Here is a 23,356-nt window from a genome sequence, read left to right as displayed (position 1 = left end):
TGAGCAACCTGGTCTAGTGGAGGGTGTCCCTGCCCATGGCAGGGGGGGTGGAACTAGATGATCTTTAAGGTCCTTTCCAACCAAAAACATTCTATGATTCTATGATTAATTCCCATGAAATAGCAACATTTCAGCTGGGGTGTCTCGGATTCAAAGTGATGGCTAGCAGTACATGCACAGAGTGCCACCAGGTCGTTCAAACACAGCCCGGAGTTAAAAATATCGAGCAGGTGACATGTCAAAAATCTCTACTGGTAATATGGTGCCATATGAAATTTGGCCTGTGTGGCAAATAATCTTCCCAATTCTTCTCTCAGTTTCCAGAATGTTTACACACAGGACAGCTCATTCTGCAAAGAAGAAGGAGGCAGGAGGGTAGGGATGTACCTTCACCAGGTGAACGTCCTGTCTGCTGAGTTGGTTTTGAGACAGATACTCCCTGTTCACTATCCAGGGATGCCTTAGGACTTGGACTGCTGTGAGGCGCTGATGGGGGTCTACGTGAAGCATCTTTGACACAATGTCCTGGGTTTCCGAGGAAGAAAACAGTAAAAGGGAAAAGGTAATTAGTAGCAGAACAGATTGTACTAAGATCTTGCCGGTGGCCATGTCATCACCAGCATGTCCAATGGAGAGAGGGACGCACTTTCAATATGCTTTATATTTTTTAAGTGTTAAAGTCTGATCTTCAAAATTTACAAGAGTAATGCTCAACTCTCAGCTGCTAATCCAGTCAGAAGATAACGTGGAGAGTATTCAGCCTATTGAGTGAGTGTTAATTATTGGTGACCTGGTAGGGGTGATAAGCTCCACATAGAGAGGATGCCATCTGGAGGCAACTCTTCCCTGACTCCAAAGCAGGCTTACAAGAGAAGCTTAGAATAGAAATCTAACATCTGAGTGGCTAAAATTCAATGAGATCAGTTCTACCACATTTGAACATTTTAATTTCCAAACTGGTCAACTAATAAAAAATCAGCTGTGAGGCTTGTAAGTGTTGGCAGCAAGATGAATAAGTTACTGGCATTGCTTGCATTTTTGTGATGGGATACATCAATGTTCTTCCATCGGATACTACCAGTTGCTAAAACTGAAATCTCTTTGTGGGAATATCTAAATCCTGTCAAAGTTTCTGATTAATGCCAGGCAACTGGAAGGTTGCCAGCTTTCCTGCCCATCTACCTGTGTCACAGACCAGTGGACAGCTTCATGACCAAAAGTCTTGGCACCAGACAAACGTTATCTTCCGGGGTTTCCATGCTTTGTGATGGACAGGCAGCCTAAACTGTGAACTGTACCGGAGCTAAAAATGCTAGTTTAGAAACTGCCTGTGTCTGATTAACTCTGAGGAGCATATAGACCAGGAATTTGTTGCATTGTCTACTCTACACTGCTTTTAAAAGTTCAGTTGCACCAAACAAGTTCTGTGCTATTTTCATGTTAAGAGGATTCACAATTGATGGTGCTATATTATGCCTTAGTTTAATGGAATAAACTACCAAAATTCCTAACCACTATTTCACACAGAGTGGTAGAAGCATAAAGAAGCAAGCTTTTATTTCATGAGGCACTGAGAAATAACCCTTCTGTCTCCCTCTTTAGTTTGTTACAATTGCAGGCTGCAAGCTCCTTTCAGAGAACAAGAAAAAAAAAAATCTGAGAAAGGGTTCACTGACCTTTGCAGTATCAGACACTGAATCCCAGTTTCCTCCTGTAAGTGCATACTTGCCACTGCCAATCCTGGCCAGAATCTCCTCTGGGGTGTCATCTGGTCCATTTGCAAAAGGAGTGAACCTATTAAAGAGAAAAAAATACCGTGCAACTTGCAAGTATACGATTTCTAGGATCTAGCGCTAACTGCCACCGATCACAACAGGAATTTGGTTCCAGAATGGACGACAGGCATCGCTGCATCATCTTCACTCAAACTATACAGCCTGGTGGTTTCTCATAGTAAGCTGTTCTACAGAGGAAAGGACTGATTCCTTAACTGTTTTTTTTTGTTTTTTTTTTTTGTTTTTTTTTAACATTTTTGTTCTGTTCTCACTTTTTAAGGAAAGAAATATTCTTTTTGAAAAATATACAGGTTTTTACCTTTTAAATTGTTTTATTTATTTTATTTTTATTTATTATCTATTGCCAATAGAAGTACCTTGACAATGGCAAGAAAGTATAAAAATAATAAAGGAGAAAAGTTAGGATCTGAAACAGAAAAAAAAAAAACAATAAGAAAAGAGAACCCTTTATAATCTATTTTGCAATGCTTTGTTAACCGTAATGTGCAAGTCTGTTGGGCAAAACAAATCATCTGCAACAGGTTACTTCCTGATCTAGCCAGTCAGAAATGACTAGTAACGTGCACCCAGCTTTACAAAATTAGCGTCACATGCAGAGACAAGTGACAAGATTTTTGCAGCTAACTAAAATCTACCAGGCCAAATTTTACTCTGCAGTCTTGAACAGCTGTGCAGGCTTAGAAGAAAGGGGTATTGGGGATTTTTATACTTTTTCCTTCCATCTGTCTTTTCTCTTCTGAAAGCTTGCCAGAGTGGTTTTCAGATCGTTACAACAGTTGGCTTGGCCACAGCTTCCTATCCCACCTGGTTTCTAATAGCACATTCAATTCCTCCTCCTGTATTTTCTCATTTTCAAAAACATTTCAGGTTTCACAGAAGTTCAGCCCAAAGAGACACAGAGCATTATTGCAACCTAGAACTATCAAGAGGGATGTGCTAAGACCTGCATTCACAGGATCCCAGGCTTGTGCTCCAGTGCTGGCTGTCTGAGCCCTCTCTGCTCATAGTGATGATGGCAGGAGAATAAAATCCTGGCTGCAAATAATGGGCAGTTCCTACCAGCTCTCCTCTGGTGAGGAAGAACAAGACCATCCCTAAATGCAGTGGTGGCACCTAAAAAGTCAGCACTCCTCAACTCTTCGTGTTACTCTTATTTTCTCTTGTAAGTGCAGAAAAAAGTGAGATATGAGCTAATCGCACCTAATTGAATATCCACTAACTTGGGTAATTTGTGTTTCAGATTCAAATATATTGGGATTTATTTTTTCATATTTAAAAAAAAAGAAGCATTTTGAATATAATCAGTTCAACAAATGTGCCTGTGGGGTCATGTATTGATTTTAGGTTACTGATTCTGGTTGTGTATCACCGTAAACCTATGGCGTTAGCTGAACAGAAGCAGGTTTCGGAGATCCCAGCAGACTGGGAGACTGCCCCAGAAAGTCACAGTGTATTTCGGCTAATGATGAACACCTTTGTACTCAGGAACTAAATAGATGGGATAGAAACTCCTGGCACCTTTTCTATAATCCAGGAGGCAAGAGACATGAATAACAGAAAGGCAGGGTCCAACTCTTTGTTTTTTGTATAAACCTAGGAATGAATCCAAGCTTCTTGCCACAGCTGAATGATCATGAAGCAGATTAAAGAGCAGTGAGAGGTCACTGAAAACTTTCAAGCTGCCCTTAGGTACGATACATGTGCATGTCCCATACCCTGTAGCCAGCGAGAGAAAGGCAATTCAGGAGCCTGCTAACTCCAGGCTGGGTTTGCACACTGTGTTTCCCATCCACCCCAGTGCATCTTATTCCTGTTCTTCACTGCTTAGTTCAGTCTCTTTCTCTGGGGTTTCTGCTTCAATATTTAACTTTAGGTAGGGGTTTTTTTTGTGAAGGAGTCCCCAAAAGTTCCCACTGCCTGTTGCTGTTCTTGCTGTTCATTTACTTCACTCCTTTCTGCAGCATATTTTTCGAATAACATCTGAAAAATATGGGTTTTTTTTAAATTTTTTTTTAGCTTTTAAAGGTGCTCAGATACCTCAATAACAACAGCGGTCGAAAAAGAACGAAGCTAGAGAGGATCCATGCATTAACAGAAATGAATGAAGATCCTCTTATGGATAAGGTGAACATGCTATGGCTCCTCATACTCCCACACTCCTCTCCTGGTGTAAAACTTTCACTCTGCTTAAGTGGTGAGTGAGCCTTTTAGGAGTCTATGTCTCTGTGCAGGCTTACGGATACAGGCTGTTAAAAACCGAAACAACCTGTAAAGTGTCAGAGATATTTATGTGTTCAGGAAAAACTTATTATAATTCTAGGTCTTGGCATCTATTTTCTTGCTTCATACAACAGAGCACATTTCTCAAAGGAGGCCAGACAGTTCACTGTGTCTGTCCGTGCCTCCTTTCTGGTTTCAGCAGTGCTGAAGTACTGAGCCCACTGCAGGCTGCTGCTCGAGGAGAAACTCATCGCTCACCCTGCCAGCATGGTGTACAGGAGTATCCCCAAGCTCCAGATGTCACAGGCTGCATCGTAACCTTGGCGTTTAAGGACCTATGTGAAGCAAAGAAAGAGATGAAAACAGGTTAACCCGGATTCCTGAATTTTTAGCTTCTAGACTTCAAAAAGCACCAATTAGTGGATGGACATTTCCAGGGCTTGCACTCATGTCTGGCTGCCTTAGGTGCAAAATGTTCAGCAGTGGAGCGGAGCAAGGTGAAAGCCAGGCTGGAGTGAGGAGGTTAGTGTGCAAGCCCAGCAGAGCTGTCACCTCCCCTGTGACAGCAATGAGTGCAGCTTGCTGGAGCCTCTGGGAGCTTCTCTGCCCATCTAACATACAACAAAGCAGAACAAGCCTCTCTGCTTATTTCAGTGCTTTAAAATCTTTCCTAAAAAAAAAAAAAAGCTCACTAATACTTTGAAACATATCCTCCTAAAATAAACATTACCAAGAACTCTGTGGATGCAACAAGTGTATGGGTGAGTGACAATGATAGGTGCGTCTGAGCTGGACTGGATACACCAAATGGATGCACACTGATATCTAAAGTCAGACTAGTAAAGAAGCATGACAACTGCAAAGAAAGCTTCTTCTTGTCTTACTTCTATGTTTAGAAAAGTGACCATGTTTAGGCTGCACTTAACAGGCTAAAACTTGATCCCTTTTCCCCAGGGGGAAAGCAAGAGCCGTGGTACTCAGCAGAGATCTAACCAGTAGGTTCAAAGTTGGTAGAGGATGGCAAGTCAGAGCAGTAGGGGTGAAATCTGGATTTCATTTATGCTCATGCCTATTTGAGGCAGAGCAGGTCCAAGAGAAAGTGAAGTCACCAGCCGAGGCAGCATCGCTGAGAGTAGGGGAAGAACTTTGTTTCTGTTTGGCTCAGAAAAGCTCAAGGACCACCTCCAGATGTTCCACTTGCTCATAAAAGCAAACTACCCTTCTGTTTCTTCAGTTCTGACACAGAAGGAGAGTTTCATCCCCTTCTGACAAATCAGTAGATACAGTAACTTTTTGCAAAACACATGAAAAAGGAATGTATGAATTCCGCAAGCCTATTTCTGTCCATGCAGCCTTGTTACCCAGGAGTGATTTCAGCCATCTGAAGTTTATCACAGAAAAGACCAAGCACTGCTAGGAATAAACAGTTTCAGAAAATATTGCCTTGACAGATTTTACAAATGATGAGTGGTAAAGCAACCATCTGCCAGGTATGCTGCTGAGCGAACATTTGCCACCTGGAAAAAAAAAATGGAGAAAAAGCCGCATTTCCTCCTGTTGACCAAGCTGGTAAAATCCTGCTTCGGCTTCTCTCTCCTGCCCATCATATATTCTGTCTGACTGTCTTAATTGTTTCTATTTCTTTAGTTCCTGCATTCATTCTCCCTCTATTATATTAGTTTTTATGGGAAAAAATTCTTTGCTGTTTGACAAACACATTTGCTTCTTGCTTCACCGGTGAGACTGCATGCCCAACATTTATCTTTTGGTGTGGCTGTTCTTGTTGCTTGTTGAACAGTTACATTTGCCATCGCTGTCTTCCTCCAATAACCAGGGACAATCGAGTCCAACGCAAATGGGGCAGTGATATTTAGTGGAGCAGGGTATCGAGCAAGTGATTACACAACCCCAAAATGATGGGCAGGTGTCGCTGTGGGCTAGCGTTCAGTTTGCAAACATGCTGCAAGATCACAGGGGTATTCACCCTGTGCCAGTGTCTAGGGAAAGCTTTGCTGGGAATTACTTTTTATCGACAGCAACTTCACCCCACGGATAAAAACAGGATTGAGTCAAGAGTTACCAATAAGTGTCGCTGCTACTTGAAAATGTCTCCAGCAGGTCTGTGCACGTGTGGTTAAAGTGAGAACACAGGAGCAAATGTTGGAAAGTTTGGCCAAAAAAATCAGTGTTTGATGGGGGGGAGGAGGGGACAGATATTATCAAACAGGAACAGGCGTCTGTCTTAGAAATAAAACAGTCAGAGAAAGAGCTTTGCAGAAGATGGACTGGTGTCCTACTCTAATGGATGCTGAAGAATTTACCACCCATGAAGGGGTTTAGCTCACCTGGAGCTGGGATCTGAAACACAGGCACAAACTGGTTCTTAGCTCTACACGTGGCAGGGCACTGTGGTGATAAAGAACAAACTTCCTCTGGGTTCTTTCAGTTCTGAGAATGGCTCAGACGTTTATCCAAACCTCTTTTATTCCTGCAGGCTTTGATTTGTTGAATTAACGATGTCACAAATACGGGCTTTTCTTGGTTGCGACACAAGCACATGGGTATAAAAGCTGATAAACCATCTCCTCATTTCAAATACCAAAACAGTAGTTCTTCCTGGATTTTGGAGGAAAACTGCAGAACGAAATCTTTTACTGTACCCCAAAGGAGCCTGCTGCATCGGTCAGGGGACAGCAGGGGGTTCATCCCCCCCTGCCCCAGCCTGGCTCCAGCTCCCTGCGCACAGCGGGACTCGCAGTAGGTGGCAGCGGGCATCTTCTCGCAGAGAGCCTTCATCCTCCCTCCTGCTCTCCTCTGAATGCTTCCAAAATAAAGGGAGATCCAACTAGGCAAACATATCATCCTTCCCTCGCCACTGTCCTCTTGGGTCATCAGCTCTGCTGACTTTCTGCCTTCTGGTTTCGTTTCATGGGCACACAGCGGACGTCGCAGCGCGGCTCAGACAGGGACGAGGAAGGTCTAGGCTGGAGGGCAGTGCTATATCACAGGTAAAATGTAAAAGCACTCAAGGCTTTATGCAAGCTCTCTGCCAATTCTGGTAATGTTTCGATTAATCTCCAATGTTTGCTGCATTAGCAGGACCTGTCGTAATCATCACAAACGTCTGGGAGCATGATTTCTGCTCTCAGTTCGAATCAGAAGAGTCTGACCTGAAACATCGTTGGGCTGGCAATGTTTGTGATTACAGACACTGTACGAAATAGCCCATCCTGAAAAAGAGCTATACCTACTTTGGACATATTATATCTTGGAGAAAATCCAAGTGCTTTAAATCTTGCATACATGTTATTTTTTGGTTTAGAAATTGAACTGCTGTGGTGCCACGGAACTTTTTTTTTTTTTTTTTTTTTTTTTTTTTTTTTTTTTTTTACTTATTTTGATAAATTTTAAGCAGCTCATTCCAGTTTCTAAAATGAAAAGCCACCAAAGCAGCAATAAAATAACAAACCAATCTGTCTTGGCAATGGAGGATTTTTGCTACAAAAAAAATCTGCTTTGAATTTATACTGCCCCTGGTAATGGTCTCGATTTAACAAATTCTCCTTCTGATACTGGAAGGCTGTGATCCCGGTATCTTTTGGTATCGCGAAAGGACCTTGTACAGAAAGATCATCCCATTTTTCCCTTCCTGGTTATGTACCACACAGATGAACATTGGATGAAGGAGAGTTATGGGGGAGAAAAGATTGCAGAATGATACCAGCTGAAAGAAAGTGGCTTCTGACAGTAGAGGACAGATGAAGTATTGGAAGGCAATAGTTTCATATTTTTCATTTAAGGACCATAACAAGCAGAGGCAGACACACATTTGAAAAATATACTAAAATTGCTAATAAGCATCACTTCAAGAAATGGACAATTACCCAGGAAATTAATCTCTTGCTCGTTCATCAGAAGGAAGCAGCTAGGAACATCTGAAGGGGCTGTGTGAAAGGAACGGCACCCACCAGCAACGCAGAGCCACCTCTCCCTGCGCTTGGGGCAAGCTCTTTGGTCTTCCCACCTGTGCAAATGGGAAAGCAGCCCTTTCCTGCATCCCCCATAACAGGGTACTAGGAAAACCTAGAAGAGATGTTTCTTAACTCAGTTAAGTCAGTGACAGAGCTCCCACTGACTGCAGCGTGGTAAGGATCCCATGCATGGATTTTTCTCATGAGTCTTATTCCTGACATCAAGATTTCCCTCTTAAGCCTTGTCCTGTTTTGATTGCAGTGCACTAGAGAGAAGCAGTCTGAGCAGAAGCAGCTAGAGAAAAAAAGGTATTTATCCTAGTCATGAGCCAAAGCATTGTGTACATCCATCCAAGACAGACCCTTGCTTCAGTCAGGAGAAAAGCAGCTGGCCTGACAAGCCCAGGAATAGGAAGCTTATGGTAAGAGAGGCTGTGCAAGTGCTGTTAGCCTGGTTTCTGCCTTGCTCCTCTTGTCAAGGCAGTGAGGAAAAGGGAGAGAGGGAAGAAGGACTGCTTCCTAAGACACGCTCATTACTCACGGCTTTGAAATGCAATCCTACCTCAGGGGCAACAAAGTTGGCCGTGTAGCAGGGAGTCATGAGCAGCCCGTTCTCTGCTCTCAGCTGCTTGGCAAACCCGAAGTCACAGATCCTGATGGAGTCTGGGTTTCCTGACTCATCCATGTAAAGGATATTACTTGGCTTGAGATCTCGGTGCACCACCTGAAGAAGAAAGCAGTGAGTCCCAAGTGAGGAGAGCAGGTCAGGGAGCATCCAGGCTTGGATGCCATCTCTGGTCTGCTGCTTGAGCTAGGTCCAGAGCTCATGCCTAAAATATTTTAAGTTTTGGAGAAAAGTTGCTTAAAAGCCTTGGGCAAATGAATAATAATTAAAAAAAAAGTGGAAGTCTGTTAAAATCAGAAAGAACGTGTTTGCCAGCCTCTGCTGGTGCATTAAGACGGAGGCTGCTGCTCTAAGCGGGGACACGGTTCCCGAGGGCAGTCAGAGGGGGTTGCTGTAAGTGTCGGTGTCGGCGTATTTTACCTGCATTTCAGGGGTGGGAAAACAGCCTTTATGGGTTATAGCAGGGCTGAAAAACTATCATGAAAACATAAAAGCCCAAGCACAAAATGCACTTGTTTTAACCATAAAACAGAAAAAAAGTGGCAAGTATTTGACTAGTCATCCAAACTGCTTGTCCCTGAGAAGCAGAAAGGAGAGTTTTTCAAACCACTGTAGATATTTAAAAGCCAATTCCTTAACGGCATGTCAGAAACCTTTCCCAACGGCTGCTCAACCTGCCACTTCATTTGGAAAGCTGAGCACCTGATTTTCTACCTGTCTGCTGATTCATCTACCCTATGTAAAATTCTGTTAAAAGATCAGTTACTGCAATAATGATTGTGATAAAAAGGAAACAACTAATATCTCAATGAGGTCCATGAACTTGAAAATCAGTGCAATTTGGGGATGAAAACACCACTTCAGCATACTGCAGTTCAGCTGGGAAATGGCTAAAAAGCCTATGACCCTATTTCACAAACCAGATGTGATTATAAATATGAGGAAAGACTTTTATTTTTTTTTTTTTTGGAAAGAACTTATTTACATTTCAGAGAAGCAAAATCACAGCTATTTGCTTTTTCTACAAGCTGGATTTTTAAGAAGGTTGATGCTGATAGCCAACAATGCAATGCTTACGCCCTGAGAGTGCAGGTAGTCCACAGTCCTGGTGATGGTGCACAGCACAGCGCTGGCCTCTCGCTCCGAGAAACACTTCTGCCGAAGAATGCGGTCCAGGAGCTCTCCTCCCCGCATCAGCTCCATCACCAGGTACACATATTTCCCATCATCATAGACCTGGAAGAGTAATAGAATAAAGAGATGCTTTGGACCCATTACCTTGGTGAAGGTCGGTCCTTTAATCCCAGTGTTGGCTTGCTTGTGTTGAGATGTTGCCGGAAGAAAATGTCAGCTGATTGTGTGGGAGATGAGCTTATTATGCTTAACAACAGAAAAGGCAACTTTATAAAATGACTTAATCATCACTTTTTTCTCGTGACTGCAGCAACTTGCTGATTTGTCCCCACACAAACGCAGCTTTCCTGACCTGCTATGACGGCAGCAGAGTAGACTGAGCTGCTAAAGGCAGCAGCTCTTCACCCAGCCTGAAATGTCGACTGGCTCTCACCCAAGCCTCCTCCGCAGCAGCGTTCTCTCTTTGCACTTCCCCCGGGTAACATTTGCCATTTCAGACATCAATATTTCCCTTTGACTCATGGCCAGTTAAATGAACTGCATTATTCTGTTCGCCAAGACCTGCTTCCAATGAAAAAACTTATATGTGCAGTTTTGGTGAATATATTGTTGACATCACCTGCAAGATGTATTTACTTTCAATATCAATTGCAAGGGGAAAAAGACTTTTTTTTTTGGTCTAAATTGGAAGATGGCCAATTTCATGTCACAATCCTTTATCTGGGCTGAGATAATAGATGGTGTTCAAGTTGTCAGTGCTAAATGTTTTTGTAAAGGAATATAAAATCTTTTTTGCACAGATTTTAAGATACTCTGTAATAGGAATTAGGTGAGACTTTCCTGAGGGTATGTGATTAGAAACTTTTTATATACGTCTCTAAGGTCTGAACAGTAACGTACTCGTCAGTGACACTAGAAGGATTTTGTTCTGTAACTCTGAATGTGGACAATCCTAGGTGAGACTGAAGGCAGCGTGAGTAAAACATCTCTGACTAAAGGTCTTCACCACAAGTAAGCAAAACGAAGGCTCTTCTTCATATGAAACGCTGAAGAAAAATATCTTCATATCTTCTCAGGCTGCTTTAGTAGAAGGTAAATACACCGTGGCATTAAAACACAAAAGATAAATGGTTTTATCTACAGTTGGTTAGACGTTGGAGAATGTATAACCTAATCAGTCTTTCCAATTGCTATCTAGGAATATTTTAGCGTCACGGTTCTTTGTCCTTGATTTTGATGGGTCTGGTTTTAGCTCTGACCTTCAACCAGAGAATTTTCCAGACACAGATTAGTAGGTGAGCCTGATCACAAGGTGAAAATGATTTAATACTGAAGCACCTAAAGACTACTTACATCCTTAAGTGTAATGATGTTTGGATGCTGTCCATATCGCAAGAGGATCTCAATTTCTTCAGAGGGGTCTCTCTTGCTCTTATCAATTATCTGGAATAAGTGAAGCACAGTGTAGTAAGATACGGGCTAGGAGCACTAAGCACAAAAGAAGCAATTTCTATGGTTTAAACAAATTAATATTTAAAATTCTTCTACTAATTATTATTCTAGGAGAGGACAGGTCAAACCCTGTGCAAATGAGGACCACGCTGACTATCTGCCAAAGCCACATGGAGCAATAATTCATTTAGATTCTGAAGGTGTAGGCCCTCTTTTTGATGCCCATAGTTTTGTTTGCCTGTAAATAATGGCAGTTACAAGAAGCATCATTTAGAAATCCAACAACCTGAAGACTTTAAAAATGATAATAGTTTTACAATTACCTCTTTGACATAAAAAAATGGATACGTTCATAATATTAGCATATGCTTGTAGATCTGCTGATAAATGAATAGAAATTACTTGTCAGGTGGGTTTTCAGAAATTAAAATGTAGAGACATTTACTGTCAGGGAACACCTGAACTGGGCTTTTGGTCACCACTTGGCTTTTTGGGCCATGCTGTTGTAAGGAAGAAGAGAGTGGCCAGAGGTTGCCTTTGACCATGTAACCAAACTCTGCCCATTGCTAAGGTAGAAAGAAGTCTGCTCTACGCGTCACTTTTCTCTACTCAGCATCTTTTGCAATATCAGGCAATATAGTGAGACATGAAAACTTTTTGGTCTACCAGCAGCAGGTCTCAGAAAAACCGCTGCTTAGAGAGTATCACCGCATGGAAAGCCTGCTGTTGGGATGGCACCAACTTCTCGTCAATGCTTCTGTTACCTATGTTTGGGATGTGAATCAAAGAGCTTCGATCATTTGCCCAGTTGGGAGCACTGATTAATGATTCTCACATTGCAGATTTAAATGATAAATATGAAACAAAAGGAGCTATAAAGTAATCCAAGGGAGATCTCTGTGTTTTGGAATCTCAAATGCAACTGCACAGTGAATGGCAAAAGGCTCATTCTACTAGAAACTCATTAGGAGTAAAGTATTTTGGCACAAATTTCTCATCACTAGAAAACAGCAGCAGTACTTTTGAATAACAGGTTCACAGAAGAGGAATGGGAGGCATTTTCAGAAGTTCATAATTCCATTAGTGGCTTGGATTTCAAGGCTTCCAAGCTTAAACGTGGTTAGTTCTCTCTAAGAACTAGGCACAGCGGATAGATTTAAAACAATGGTGTTTGCAGGGAAACAACTTTTTAAAAATCCCTTTTGCTAATGAGGATAAATGCCTGGCTGCTTTTGCATGCATTTTTGTGGCTTAATTACAGTGATACGCATTTAAGTACATGTCTGGAATTTAATCCATCAGCCATACTAGTGCCTACTTGAATAGGTATCCGAGGCTTCATAGTCATCATGACTGGCATGCACTTGCAGTGATAATGATGGTCAGTGGTTGTCCATGGTCTAGGGATGACTTTGAAGCCACATCAGCGATTTGATTCTGAATTAAGAGCACTGTGACAAGCCAAAGGGCAACGGGGAGCTGATACAGATGGATGGCTGCTAACCCCATTTGAATAAATGAGGGGAGAAACTCAAAAACAGGTGAGTGGAAAAAAACGCTATAGCAATTTCTCCTTAGAATGATGTTCTCCCAGTTTAGTAGAGACATTGTCAAAAAGCCAATGAAACCCTGATTGAATGACTCCTCATAAATACAACCACAAATAGTCTTTTCTCTATGTATTGGACACCCAGGGAATGCTTAGAAAGTCACCTGGATTAAACAGTGGCTGAATCAATTCCAGAGTAAAATAGGCTCAGCACGTGCAACAGTGTCCTTTGTTCTAACAGGGGACTTGCGTGTTCTTTGACCATCACATCCTTTGTGTATTTCTCTGACGAGCTGAAGGAAAAGGTGCATTTTCTTCAGTGGAATTTAGGGCAAGAACCTCATGATATTTTAAAATGAGTTGAGCTCCATCAAAGCACAATATTGAACTCTTATCAAGAAGAAAGGATCAGGAGAGAATATTTTCAAAATCCTAATTGATGTGCCTGGCCAGTTTTTACAAGTCCTTCTACAAATCTTTTGCATGGAAAAAAAAATCACACAATTCTCCCTTACTAATGGATTTTCAGTGTCTTCAGTCTTGCCAGAGTGGACTGAGGAGTATAAAAGAGAGTATCGATACAGTTCTGCGTGGGTAAAGCCTTGCTGAAATTAGCACAGCACCTATACAGACAGTATAGATTTCTCTTTGCCTGTTCCAGTTTGGTGAAGGTATTTGCGTGCCTCCAACTGTGTAGACAAATTTCGTCTTCTGGATTTAGTTTCACCATGAGCAGATGTTACAGTCCTTAGCTGTTGGATACCACCCACCAGCTGGGACTTGCAGCCTTCCCAGCCCTGCCAGAGAAATGGTATGGGTGAGCACTCCTTAATCCGCTTTGGGCAGGAATTAGCCCTCTTCCTGCAGAGTGCCTTTTCCAACAGCCGAAATGAACCTGGGTGACCTTGCACCAGGCTGTGTTTCTCACATGGAGTTCTCCATCACTCCGGTTGTGAGACTGGAAAAAAGGCAAGAGGTGGGATGTGACAATTTAACTGTCTTTGCTGCCTGGAAAGTGAACAGCCTAAAGGGAAGAGTGAGAGAAGAGCAACAGAGTGAGAAAGAAGACAGGAAAGAAACACGAGATGCCGTGATGGGAAGAGCAGGGATATGGGCCTGAGGAGAAAGGATGGGGCTCTGGCCAGGGCAAGCTGGAGCTGGCAGCAAGGAAACTGCTCGCTGCTGCTGGGGAGAAAAGGCTTTGTGCATCTTTCATGAACAAACAAGACTGCATCAAAACATTTGCGTGGCTCTGACTTGATTTTTCCCCTTAAGTGAAAGAGGACACAAAAGCTCTGTCTAATCACAGTTGAAATGGGCAATGGTAGCCACCTCCCTTCCTGGGAAAGCTCAGCCTACCTAATCCTGGCACTGGGGGTTAACCCTTAACACTGGTGTGTGTCATTACGGTGGACTGCAGCAAAAATTCTCCATTTTATTTTGGTGGATTTATTCCACAAGATCAACCACAAACACTGGGAAGCATTAAAGGTACATCCTGCAGCACAGGCATGGAGAAAAAGTGGGTGGCGGGGCTTTGACTATATATTTTCACTTTTTTTTTTTTTTTTTTTTTGAAGCTTGTTTGGAGTGTAAGCAAGGGTTAATCACATTTAAGAAGAGATTCATCTAACACAGTGTGATGTGATACTCCCTGTAGAAATCCTTTCCTGTTCTGGGAGGGGAGAGATGAGCAAGGGGCGAATTAATTTTGTGTCCCTTTGCACATTATGTCTACACCATATCTATGATATATTTGAAAATTCAGGGCACCACTGGTGGAACTATCTTCAGGTGGGATTTACATCCACAATATTAATTCCAACGAAAGCATCACAGAGATAGAGTTCTGCAGTTCTGTGCCGCTGGAAAATGTACAGGTTTCCATTTCATTAATATTTCCTTCTAAAAATAAGCCCTATTCATGCCAAGCATCTGTTTTAATTTGGTTCCTTTTTTTTGATGTCAAATTACTCAAGCTGGATGAAAATCACTGCAGAAAGGCTAACATTATTTAAAAGGACATGGTATAATTTTACATTTAAGATGTCTCCAAGGAGAACTACTCCAAGCCTAATAGTTTCTGAGGGACTATTTGCTATGCTATTAGTTTTTATTAGCTCCAGAGATTCATTCCTCCCATCCATGCTTAAATCTTTCAGAAAAATAGTGTCATGAATACTAAAAGAAACAGGCCTAATTAGCAACACTTTACTGAAATAAGCACTGGCCATCAGATCAAGCTATGTGGGGGAGACATTAAACTTTCTGCACGCAGAGCATGCCCACTCACTGCCACCACTGGCCACTTACACAGTAGCACACGTTTTGTAAGCAATGCAGAAACGTTAACGAAGTTTTTTCCAGTAGCACCTTATGAAACAAAAAAAGCTCATTTCTGAGAGAAGCCTGCAGTTTTGGAAGCAGAAGAGCTTGGTGGGAAAGGCTCTACCCTGTGGTTTAGTCTGCTCTGCTCAGCCTGCTTTCACACGTCCTTGGATCAGACTGATGAGTTCTCAATCCATAAAATAACTGCGCCGCTACTCCCACCTTCTTTTACAAAAAAGCTTCAGGGATGGAAACCAGTATGTCATATTCAGATCTTATAAAAGGGGAAAACGATTACATCAATATGGAAGACAAATACAAGAAACATGGTTTAAATGGCCCCAAAAGAGAAACAGAGCCACAAAGGACCAAATTCTGTCCAAAAGACTTTGGTATTTGGCAAGCAAGCTAGAGAAGAGAAACATGATATTGCTAAGCCGCGAGAAAACAGATCCTAGGTCTCAGAAAAGATCCAGATAGCAGTGCGAAATACCATCGTCTCACATTCTTCAGAGGCTCAGCTATGCCAAGGAGAGAGGCACTGGGAGCCTTGTGACCAAATGGGAAGGAGGCTGCAGGAATCCCCAAGGAAGGGATGTCCAACCACTGCACATCTAAGATGAGCTCTGAAGGTGAGTTTGGGCTACACGCATTTCTGCTTCCTCTACTTACTTTGTTCAGACTTAAGCAATGCCTTGATCCCCGAAAAGTCACCAGCCAGCAATGGCTCTTGCTGCTACAAACAAGCTTGCTGCTTGCAAAAGTGCTCAAGGCACTCCTGGCTCTCTGCCCTGCCTTCTTCTCCCAAGTCCCTCAAGCAGAGCCCAGCACTGTGTACTGGCCCATCCTTTCTGAGGCTGTAGCTGCAGGCTCCTGCCCATTCAAGCCATGCCTCCTTGGAGAACTGACTTATTTCTATGGGGAAAGTATCTGGCAGAAATCTGAACACGCTCGAATCAAAGCAATAGAAAAGTGAGAGTCATTGATGTTTTGCAGGTATTTGACTAAACCCAAATCTTGAAAAATGAGGACAGCATCTGGAATATGCTACGTTGCCTTGTGCTGTGGTGAGTGACATTGTACACAGCGGCCCCTGCTCCAGCATGGAAGTCAAGCTCTTTGATGAACTTGTTTGAAACAGGAAAACCTTCAAAAATACTCTCAGAGATCAGATGTAAGACCCTCATAGACAACTTCCTCCACCACTCCTTAGCTACTTCACCTATTTTTCTGCAAATACTTTTCCATCATATCTAGAGGACATCCCTCCATGCTCTTTGTGATCACTCTTACTGTATCCACCACGGATCCCAGTTGTAGTGTAGGACTCTCCATGCTGGTCTCCTTGCAGAGCACTCTAGAAAACACCCCTCCCTATGCGAATCCAAACCAAAATCTGCTCTGAAGCCTGTATCTCCTACATGGCGCCCTATAGTCTACTGAATCTGGTGCCACACTACCAGCTTAAGTATCCTTCAGACGGTGAGAAACATCTCTTACTGAAGTGTCTGGACAACAGGATTTCCCAAATCCCAGCTTTATAAGCCAGATTTCATGGGAGAACATGGTAAGTGTTCTCTGTAGTTTATCAAGGTAAGAAGGGGTCTTACACCTCTGACCTTGCCTTTTGTAAGGCTACACTTCCACTAATATGACAGATCCAGCTTCTTGGCATGTGAGGGGGAGGATGTCTTGGTCATCTCCTTGAAGAGTCTGTTTTACCAACTGCTCCCACCATCAGACCTTTGCAGGGGTACGTCCCAGACAGACAAAAATAGATGCAAACGCTCCCCTGAAAATTTCACAGTCTGCTTCACTTTAGAGGAAAGTCACTTTAATGACTTCCTATGGTTAAGGAGAAACAAATCTAAGCAAATCTCTCTAGATCTACAGACACCTTAACTGTCTGGGAGATTTGATGACCTTCGGACTGACTTTTTTTTCCTTTTTTTTTCCTTTACTTGTTTCAATAAATAAAGTTACACATGTTCAGGATTCCTATTTTCTTTAATTTTAATTTTCATTATTCACCATGCAGTCAATCTTAGAAAACTACCTTTTTTTTTTTTTTTTTTTTTGGTTATTCAGATTTTCTGCTTTCATCACTAAACTCCTGACATAACCATAATATACGTTGAGAAAATGTTGTAGAGCCAACTGTGTAACCTCCTGCCTTCAGATCAGCATGATATCGTATCTTCTCCCCAGTCTGCACATACCAAAACATGCCGGGATAGACGTACTTTCAGTGCTTCGTAATGACCAGATTTTTGTATGAACTGTAGGATTTACTAGGACTCTAGCATAAACTGATCTGTATCCCAGAGGCAGACTGCAAAAATTTGGCTTTGCTCACAGCTGTGGAACATTTGGAGCCAAATAGTTGGTTAGTACATTCCAAAGACAGGAAAAAGTCATGAAATTCACATGTGTTTCGAGATCCAAATTCCACTGTCATATTGGCATCTGCAAAATTGGACTTGTCATTTGGGACTATCTTTATTGTATGCTTTTCTTCTTCAAGGGAGGAAGGAGTGTATACCCTGTCCTTTCACCCAGCTATCTGCCCTGGCTCTTGCAGCATGGAAGGGCTACAAATCCATCAGGCTTAACCAGTGAGATATTCTTTAGACCTGGAGAAGAAAACAGTTGTCATCAAGCTGTCGAAGCTGGCATCCATGCCACCCACCTTGGCAACTTTTGGGTCATTTACTGTGTTGGGGATAGAACAGGCCACAGCAGCAGCAGTTTACACTTGGCTATTATCCACCCGTAATCTCTCCTGAGGGCAAGGAGTCAATCTAAATACAGAAATCTCTAGAAAAAGGGGGATGCAATCAGGTCCTTTGCAAATTTACTTAATCTGGCACCAGTAAGCAGCACATCTGAAAATCCAGCTTGAAAGCTTCACTACAAGTAGGGATCCAAGCTTGCAACCAGCACAATGGTTTTAAATTTAAGTAAAGAAAAACATTTGGAATATGCTAATTGCATCAAATCTCTGGCAGGTTTTGAAAAATGTGATTCATCAAGAACTCTGAAATGTAGCATTTCCTTTGTTTGCAAAACGAGAGATCTTAATCTGTTTAGGCTTCCATTGCAGACTTTCTTCCATCCACAGAAATCCCTCCCATCTGCTCCAGCATAATTCTTTTACTTAATTGACTTATTTTCTCTAGGATACTGATGTGACTGAAATATTTTGATCTGATTTTCCTTTGCTTCTGACCTCACTCTTACATTTGTACCCATGTGAAGCTTGTAACTGTTGTCAACAATGCTTCTTCCTTTTGCTATTAAATCATTACGTCTGCTGTAGTCAGGATGATCAATACTCTAGCAGAAGAATCTGAAACACGTTAGAGGTTCATCAGAGGAGAAACACTCCTTTTTTTCCCCATCTCTCTTCTTTCTACCAGAGTCTTATAAAGCATTCAGAAAAATGAACAATATATTTTATTTGCATTCCATAACTTTACACTTTCTTTTCACTTGGGAATGAGGTGGAAAGAAAGTCTAAGAGTAAAATTTTAAAAGTACCTTAGAGTACATACATGCGGTAGAATATGATACAAAGACTTAGTAAATCAACATCTACCTGCACTGACCCAGGTAGGTGGCTACTGGTTTCAGGGTTGACTCAGTTTGCAGGAAATCTGGCTGTCTACAAGGTTTGCTGTTGCATGGAATTGAAATGCTCTCAGAAGCGGAGATACAAGTCTGAATTCTTAAATATTATATATAGGAGCTTGAGGGCATGTCTAAAATAGATTTAGAGTTTTTTATTAGCATTTCATTTTTTACGGATGACATGGAAGAAGAACGAAGAGGTTGCAAGAAAATTTTCCTCTTCTGCAGGTTCAGTGATTGGGTTTACAAAGGCAGTCGGATGCCTACAGGTGCAGAGAGGTGTCTAGGGGGACTTCCAAAAGCACCTTGGAGAGTGACATCTCACTGAACTCTGAAAGAAGTGAAATTCCAGATCTGTTCAAGTGCTTTTCCAACAGCAGCAAAGAACTTCTTCGCACTGCTAGACATGTAATTATAAGAAGGCCCCCAATTAGTTGCAGATGGCCAGCCAAAGGGAAAGGGATGAAACGTTTTGCATTTTAATAAATCTGTTCTGCTTCTGGGCTAGGAAAGGTTTTGTTTTTCTGAGCAGATTTTCCGGCTGCAGCTCTGACTCAAGTTACTCTGGCTCAGAACTGTGCTGTCTCAGTATGGCACTACACACCAGTAGTAAATAAGGGCTGGTGAGTGGCAGTCTCCATGGAGGGATTATTTACCCAGTGACATGATGTGTGTCTTCCCGTGGTGATGCCACTGTGTCATTTCCGTAACCCCTTCTACCCCCACTGGCTTCCCCTGGGGAGACGAGATGATGCTCTCTGACGTGTTGACGGTTCATCTTAAAGAGGGAACTTCTAACAAGCTGGTGCCAGGCAAATGGGGCTGCTGCCTATCATACAAACTATCACTGCAGGTATTTTTTTCCTGTGAATGTTACATATTAGGGAGTGCTGAGAAAATTACACTTACTGAAAGAGTCTAATTACAGCGATTTGTAGAGAGAGAGTTAAAGGATGCATGTCAAAAGGGACAGATTTATAATTACGATAAGATCAGTTGCAACTCCTGTGCCATTTAATTACTCAAAATGGGTGGCGTTGTGCAACCTTTATGAAAGCCAGCTACTTTGATAACAAAATGATATCACCTTAATACGAAATAGAAATACATTGAAAGTAAAATGAATATACTGGCAGGACTAATAATCAAAGAGGCATCACTCAATGTGCTGAAAAGCCAGCGCAAACAGAAACCCACCAACCATCTCCAACGCCAAGTCTGTGCTACACATTTGGCTCACACTGTGTCAGAAACTGAGATGCTGTGTGTGGTGCCTAAACTGGTGATCAAAATCAAGACATCAGCATGATAAGAAGAGAGGCAGAAGAAGTGGAGGAAGAAAGGAACACAAAGAGGAAAGTAATAAAAATGGGAAAGAGCATAAACCTAGCAATCAAAGTGTTAAACTCTTCCGGAGTTTTGAGTGTCTCCATGTGTTGAGCTTGCTCTGGATCCTCTGAGAGACTCCAAACCCTGAGCTGCTGAGTAGGTGCTGGACCCTCTTGGATTCAGGCGCTCAGACATATTTGAGGACTGAGGTCTTTCTATATTGGTTTCATACTGGTTGTGTTACACTGATAAAACTGTCAGCAATACTTGATATAAAGAAAATGTTCAAGTTATTACAACTGTGATGAAGAAAATCTATTAAGTAATTTAACTACACAGAAACCATACCTACTATAACATAACGCCATCTGTTGACAAATGTCCTGAACTCTGGAAAAATCTAATTTTTCCATTCATTAGAAATGAAAATCCTAGCACGTTCATGCGCAAGTCAATGGACCTGGTGGTAGGTCCATGCTCCTCAATATGGTGTAGCCTAGCAAAACGAACTGTTATTTGAACAGTGACATCAACAGCTTGTCAGTTATTAGAGGTTTCCAGATTTTTGTGGCCACCACAGGGAGACACCAAAACCTTAATGGACTTTCATGGATACTGCATTCTTGTCAGTCTTGTGATGGAAAATAAGACTGACTAAAAAGTTTAATCTTATTCTATTGACTACCTGACTACTGGCCAGGCTGGATCAGGCTTTGAGCAACCTGGGCTAGTGGGATGTGTCCCTGCCCATGGCAGGGGGTCCCTTCCAACCCAAACCATTCAGTGATTCTATGATTCAGTAGAATTTAATAGAGATTGTGACTTTGTCCTCTGAGCGTGACCTTCCAAAGCAGTTCTGCTGAAGTTCTTCCCTATCAGAAAAGGTTCCCTCATACCTACATCCTAGCAGCTTCCTGGCCTCTGCGGCTGCAGTGTCTCTGTTTTATGTAGTGTTGCTCAACCAAGTCTGAAGTTCACTGAGTTGTCTTTAATATCCAACTAAATTTCACTGAATTAATATTTTAAATCTGCTGAAGGTTGCCTTTTGGTCCTTTGTGTAGCTTGTTGGTGTTGAACGTCAAGGAGACAAAAGGAAATCTGAGTTTGTGAAGGTGATCATGATTTTCACTGACAAATCCATCTGATTATAATAAAAATGTCAGAACTAAACAACTTGAGAAAGAAGACTAAAATGCTATTTCAACTTTGCAATCACTTGATTTTTTTCTTGTTTCTTTACGATGATGCAATGTAGGATCTGTTAAAAATCTTATCTAGTTTGCAAGGAGCATGGCTGAAATGATTAGCAGGATTTCCACGCAAGACTGTAAAGGTTTTTTCCATCCTGGAATTTTACTTGATGAGATTAAGGTGTGAGAAATAATACAAGGCATGCCATGAAACCTGTCATCTTCCAAAAAAAAAAAAAAAAAAAAGAAAGAAAGCAACACTTGCCAACAAGAAATAAGCCAACAAAATATCCACGGAGTGCACTGCTGCCCAAGCTGGCAGAGCAGTCCTGACCACATTTCTGGCTTTCTTACCTTCACTGCAAACTCTGTTTCTGTAGCTTTATGAACACACCTCTTGCACACTGAATAGGAGCCGATTCCTATGTCCTCCTTGATCTCGTACCCATCTGTAAAGTGAATGTTGTTCCCGTGTAATTGCTATAGGGAAGGACAAAAGAAAGAAGGTAGTCAGGACATGAGTATATAAAAGCAAGGACTAGGCTCATCTTAATAAAGGAAGCGCTTGATCTCATCTCCTTCACAGATCTCCCTTGTCCTTAGCAGTTTTTCTAAGACCAGTTAAAAAAATCTGAAGCTCTTTGCTTAAACTGGGCCACTAGAGGTCTTGTCCAGCATACATTTAATTATGATTTCTGTGTGAGAGAAAAGTTACTATTTTAAGCCAAGCTCATTTAAGAAAACATATTACTAGTGCAAATAGTAGGAAAATACTTTAAAATTTCTAATTTTATTTATTGAAGGTTATAGAATGAAATATGGCATCATTAGTTCATATGCCCTTTGGAAAATGTGTGGACAGATGGCAAAACTCAAATCTGAAGCCTTGCTGCAAATTCCATCTCAGTACTCAAGAAATGACCAGCAGCTCTAAAAATCCTCAAGGATCCTCTGTCTAAAAATATAACCTCACTAGCAAAGTCCACCCAGGACCTTCTAAATTATAAGACATGCATGTGTTAACATCCAATGCAGCTTTACAAAGCAAACCACAGGAATATATATAAAATTTCTGGGATGTAATTTCTTGGGTAATGTTTCACTTACTGTTGCATAAGAGAATCTTTAATAATTTGATATATTCCACTGTAAATTATTAAAATAGGGATGAAAACTGTGAAAACCTATGAAAACTACAGCCAGGGGCTCTCCTCTTGAGGCATGTATACCTCTGGCTATGGGTAGGAGAGGGGCTTTTTCCTTGTGGGAAAATTTGCTGCATCTTTGAGCAGCCCAGTTCTTTCTCCTGATTCACTGTTCCTCTGATGCACTGAGCCACTTCGGAGCAATTGATGCTCACTGAAATACCAGTGAGCATGCTGAGGCAGTTTAAATACATTCTGCACATATGTATCTGCCATCAAATGTGAAGTGCAACATCAGGATCAGTACCTGCACAATTGGATGGACGGTGATTTTGTGCACATCTTGCTGTGCAGGCTCCTGCACCAAATTAGAGGCAACGAAGCTGAACCCTCTGAAAAGATGATGAGCATTGGCACTTGGAGGAACGCCTGGGGAATCTGTAGAAGGAAGCAAATGGCCTCATGAGCTGCACAAAAGATCAGAAAGTAACAGCACAGCACCTGCAACAGACAATGTCACCCCTGCCACTCAACAGCAGATCCTGCTAAGCTGGCACACACGTGTGAATATAACCCAATTCCACATCAAGGCTTTGGTGTGCCTTCTCCATCCCGTTCCTCTGGATCTGAACAGTGCAGGGGTATTGTTTGCAAGGATCTCTCCTCTTGGATACAGAGATATTTTTCACAGTGCATGTGCATTCTTAGGCAAAGCACTGCCTGTGCCAGGAGTCTGCACAGAGAGAGAAGGCACAGGATGGTGAGGCTACGAGAAAGATGGATGGCTCAAGGCAGGGAACCCCTTTGGCTTCCTGCAGATTCTCCAGGGAGTGGAAAAAAGCTGCACGATGCTATATCTGCCCTTTGCAGAACACCTTGACTACAGAAATTTCAAAGGCTAAAGTGCTTTCTGGGTAATTGTTGTGGTTTGACCCAGCTCCAATACCACACAGCTGCTCACACACCCTCCCTGTTCCCAGGGATGGG

The 23,356-nt window shown here is 42.0% G+C and overlaps 1 protein-coding gene across 1 annotated transcript in view; it reads right to left on the bottom strand.

Annotated features, from left to right (window-relative positions):
- Window positions 1-22,807, bottom strand: part of LOC104462711 (ribosomal protein S6 kinase alpha-2) — a gene marked incomplete at its 5' end in the record, with an annotated part of 23,705 nt that extends 898 nt beyond the window's left edge. Inside the window, 8 exons of the mRNA XM_010074774.1 lie at window positions 388-525; window positions 1,677-1,794; window positions 4,275-4,351; window positions 8,550-8,711; window positions 9,690-9,848; window positions 11,100-11,189; window positions 21,579-21,704; window positions 22,677-22,807. Coding sequence (XP_010073076.1) covers window positions 388-525; window positions 1,677-1,794; window positions 4,275-4,351; window positions 8,550-8,711; window positions 9,690-9,848; window positions 11,100-11,189; window positions 21,579-21,704; window positions 22,677-22,807 — 1,001 coding nt within the window. The remainder of the gene's footprint in view (window positions 1-387; window positions 526-1,676; window positions 1,795-4,274; window positions 4,352-8,549; window positions 8,712-9,689; window positions 9,849-11,099; window positions 11,190-21,578; window positions 21,705-22,676) is intronic.
- Between the last annotated feature and the right edge of the window lie 549 nt (window positions 22,808-23,356).

Source organism: Pterocles gutturalis, unplaced genomic scaffold (genome assembly GCF_000699245.1).
Source record: "Pterocles gutturalis isolate BGI_N339 unplaced genomic scaffold, ASM69924v1 scaffold39692, whole genome shotgun sequence".
In the NCBI taxonomy this organism is placed as follows: domain Eukaryota; kingdom Metazoa; phylum Chordata; class Aves; order Pterocliformes; family Pteroclidae; genus Pterocles; species Pterocles gutturalis.
The sequence above is the reverse complement of the archived record's forward strand: the minus strand, read 5'-3'. Positions and strand labels throughout refer to the sequence as shown.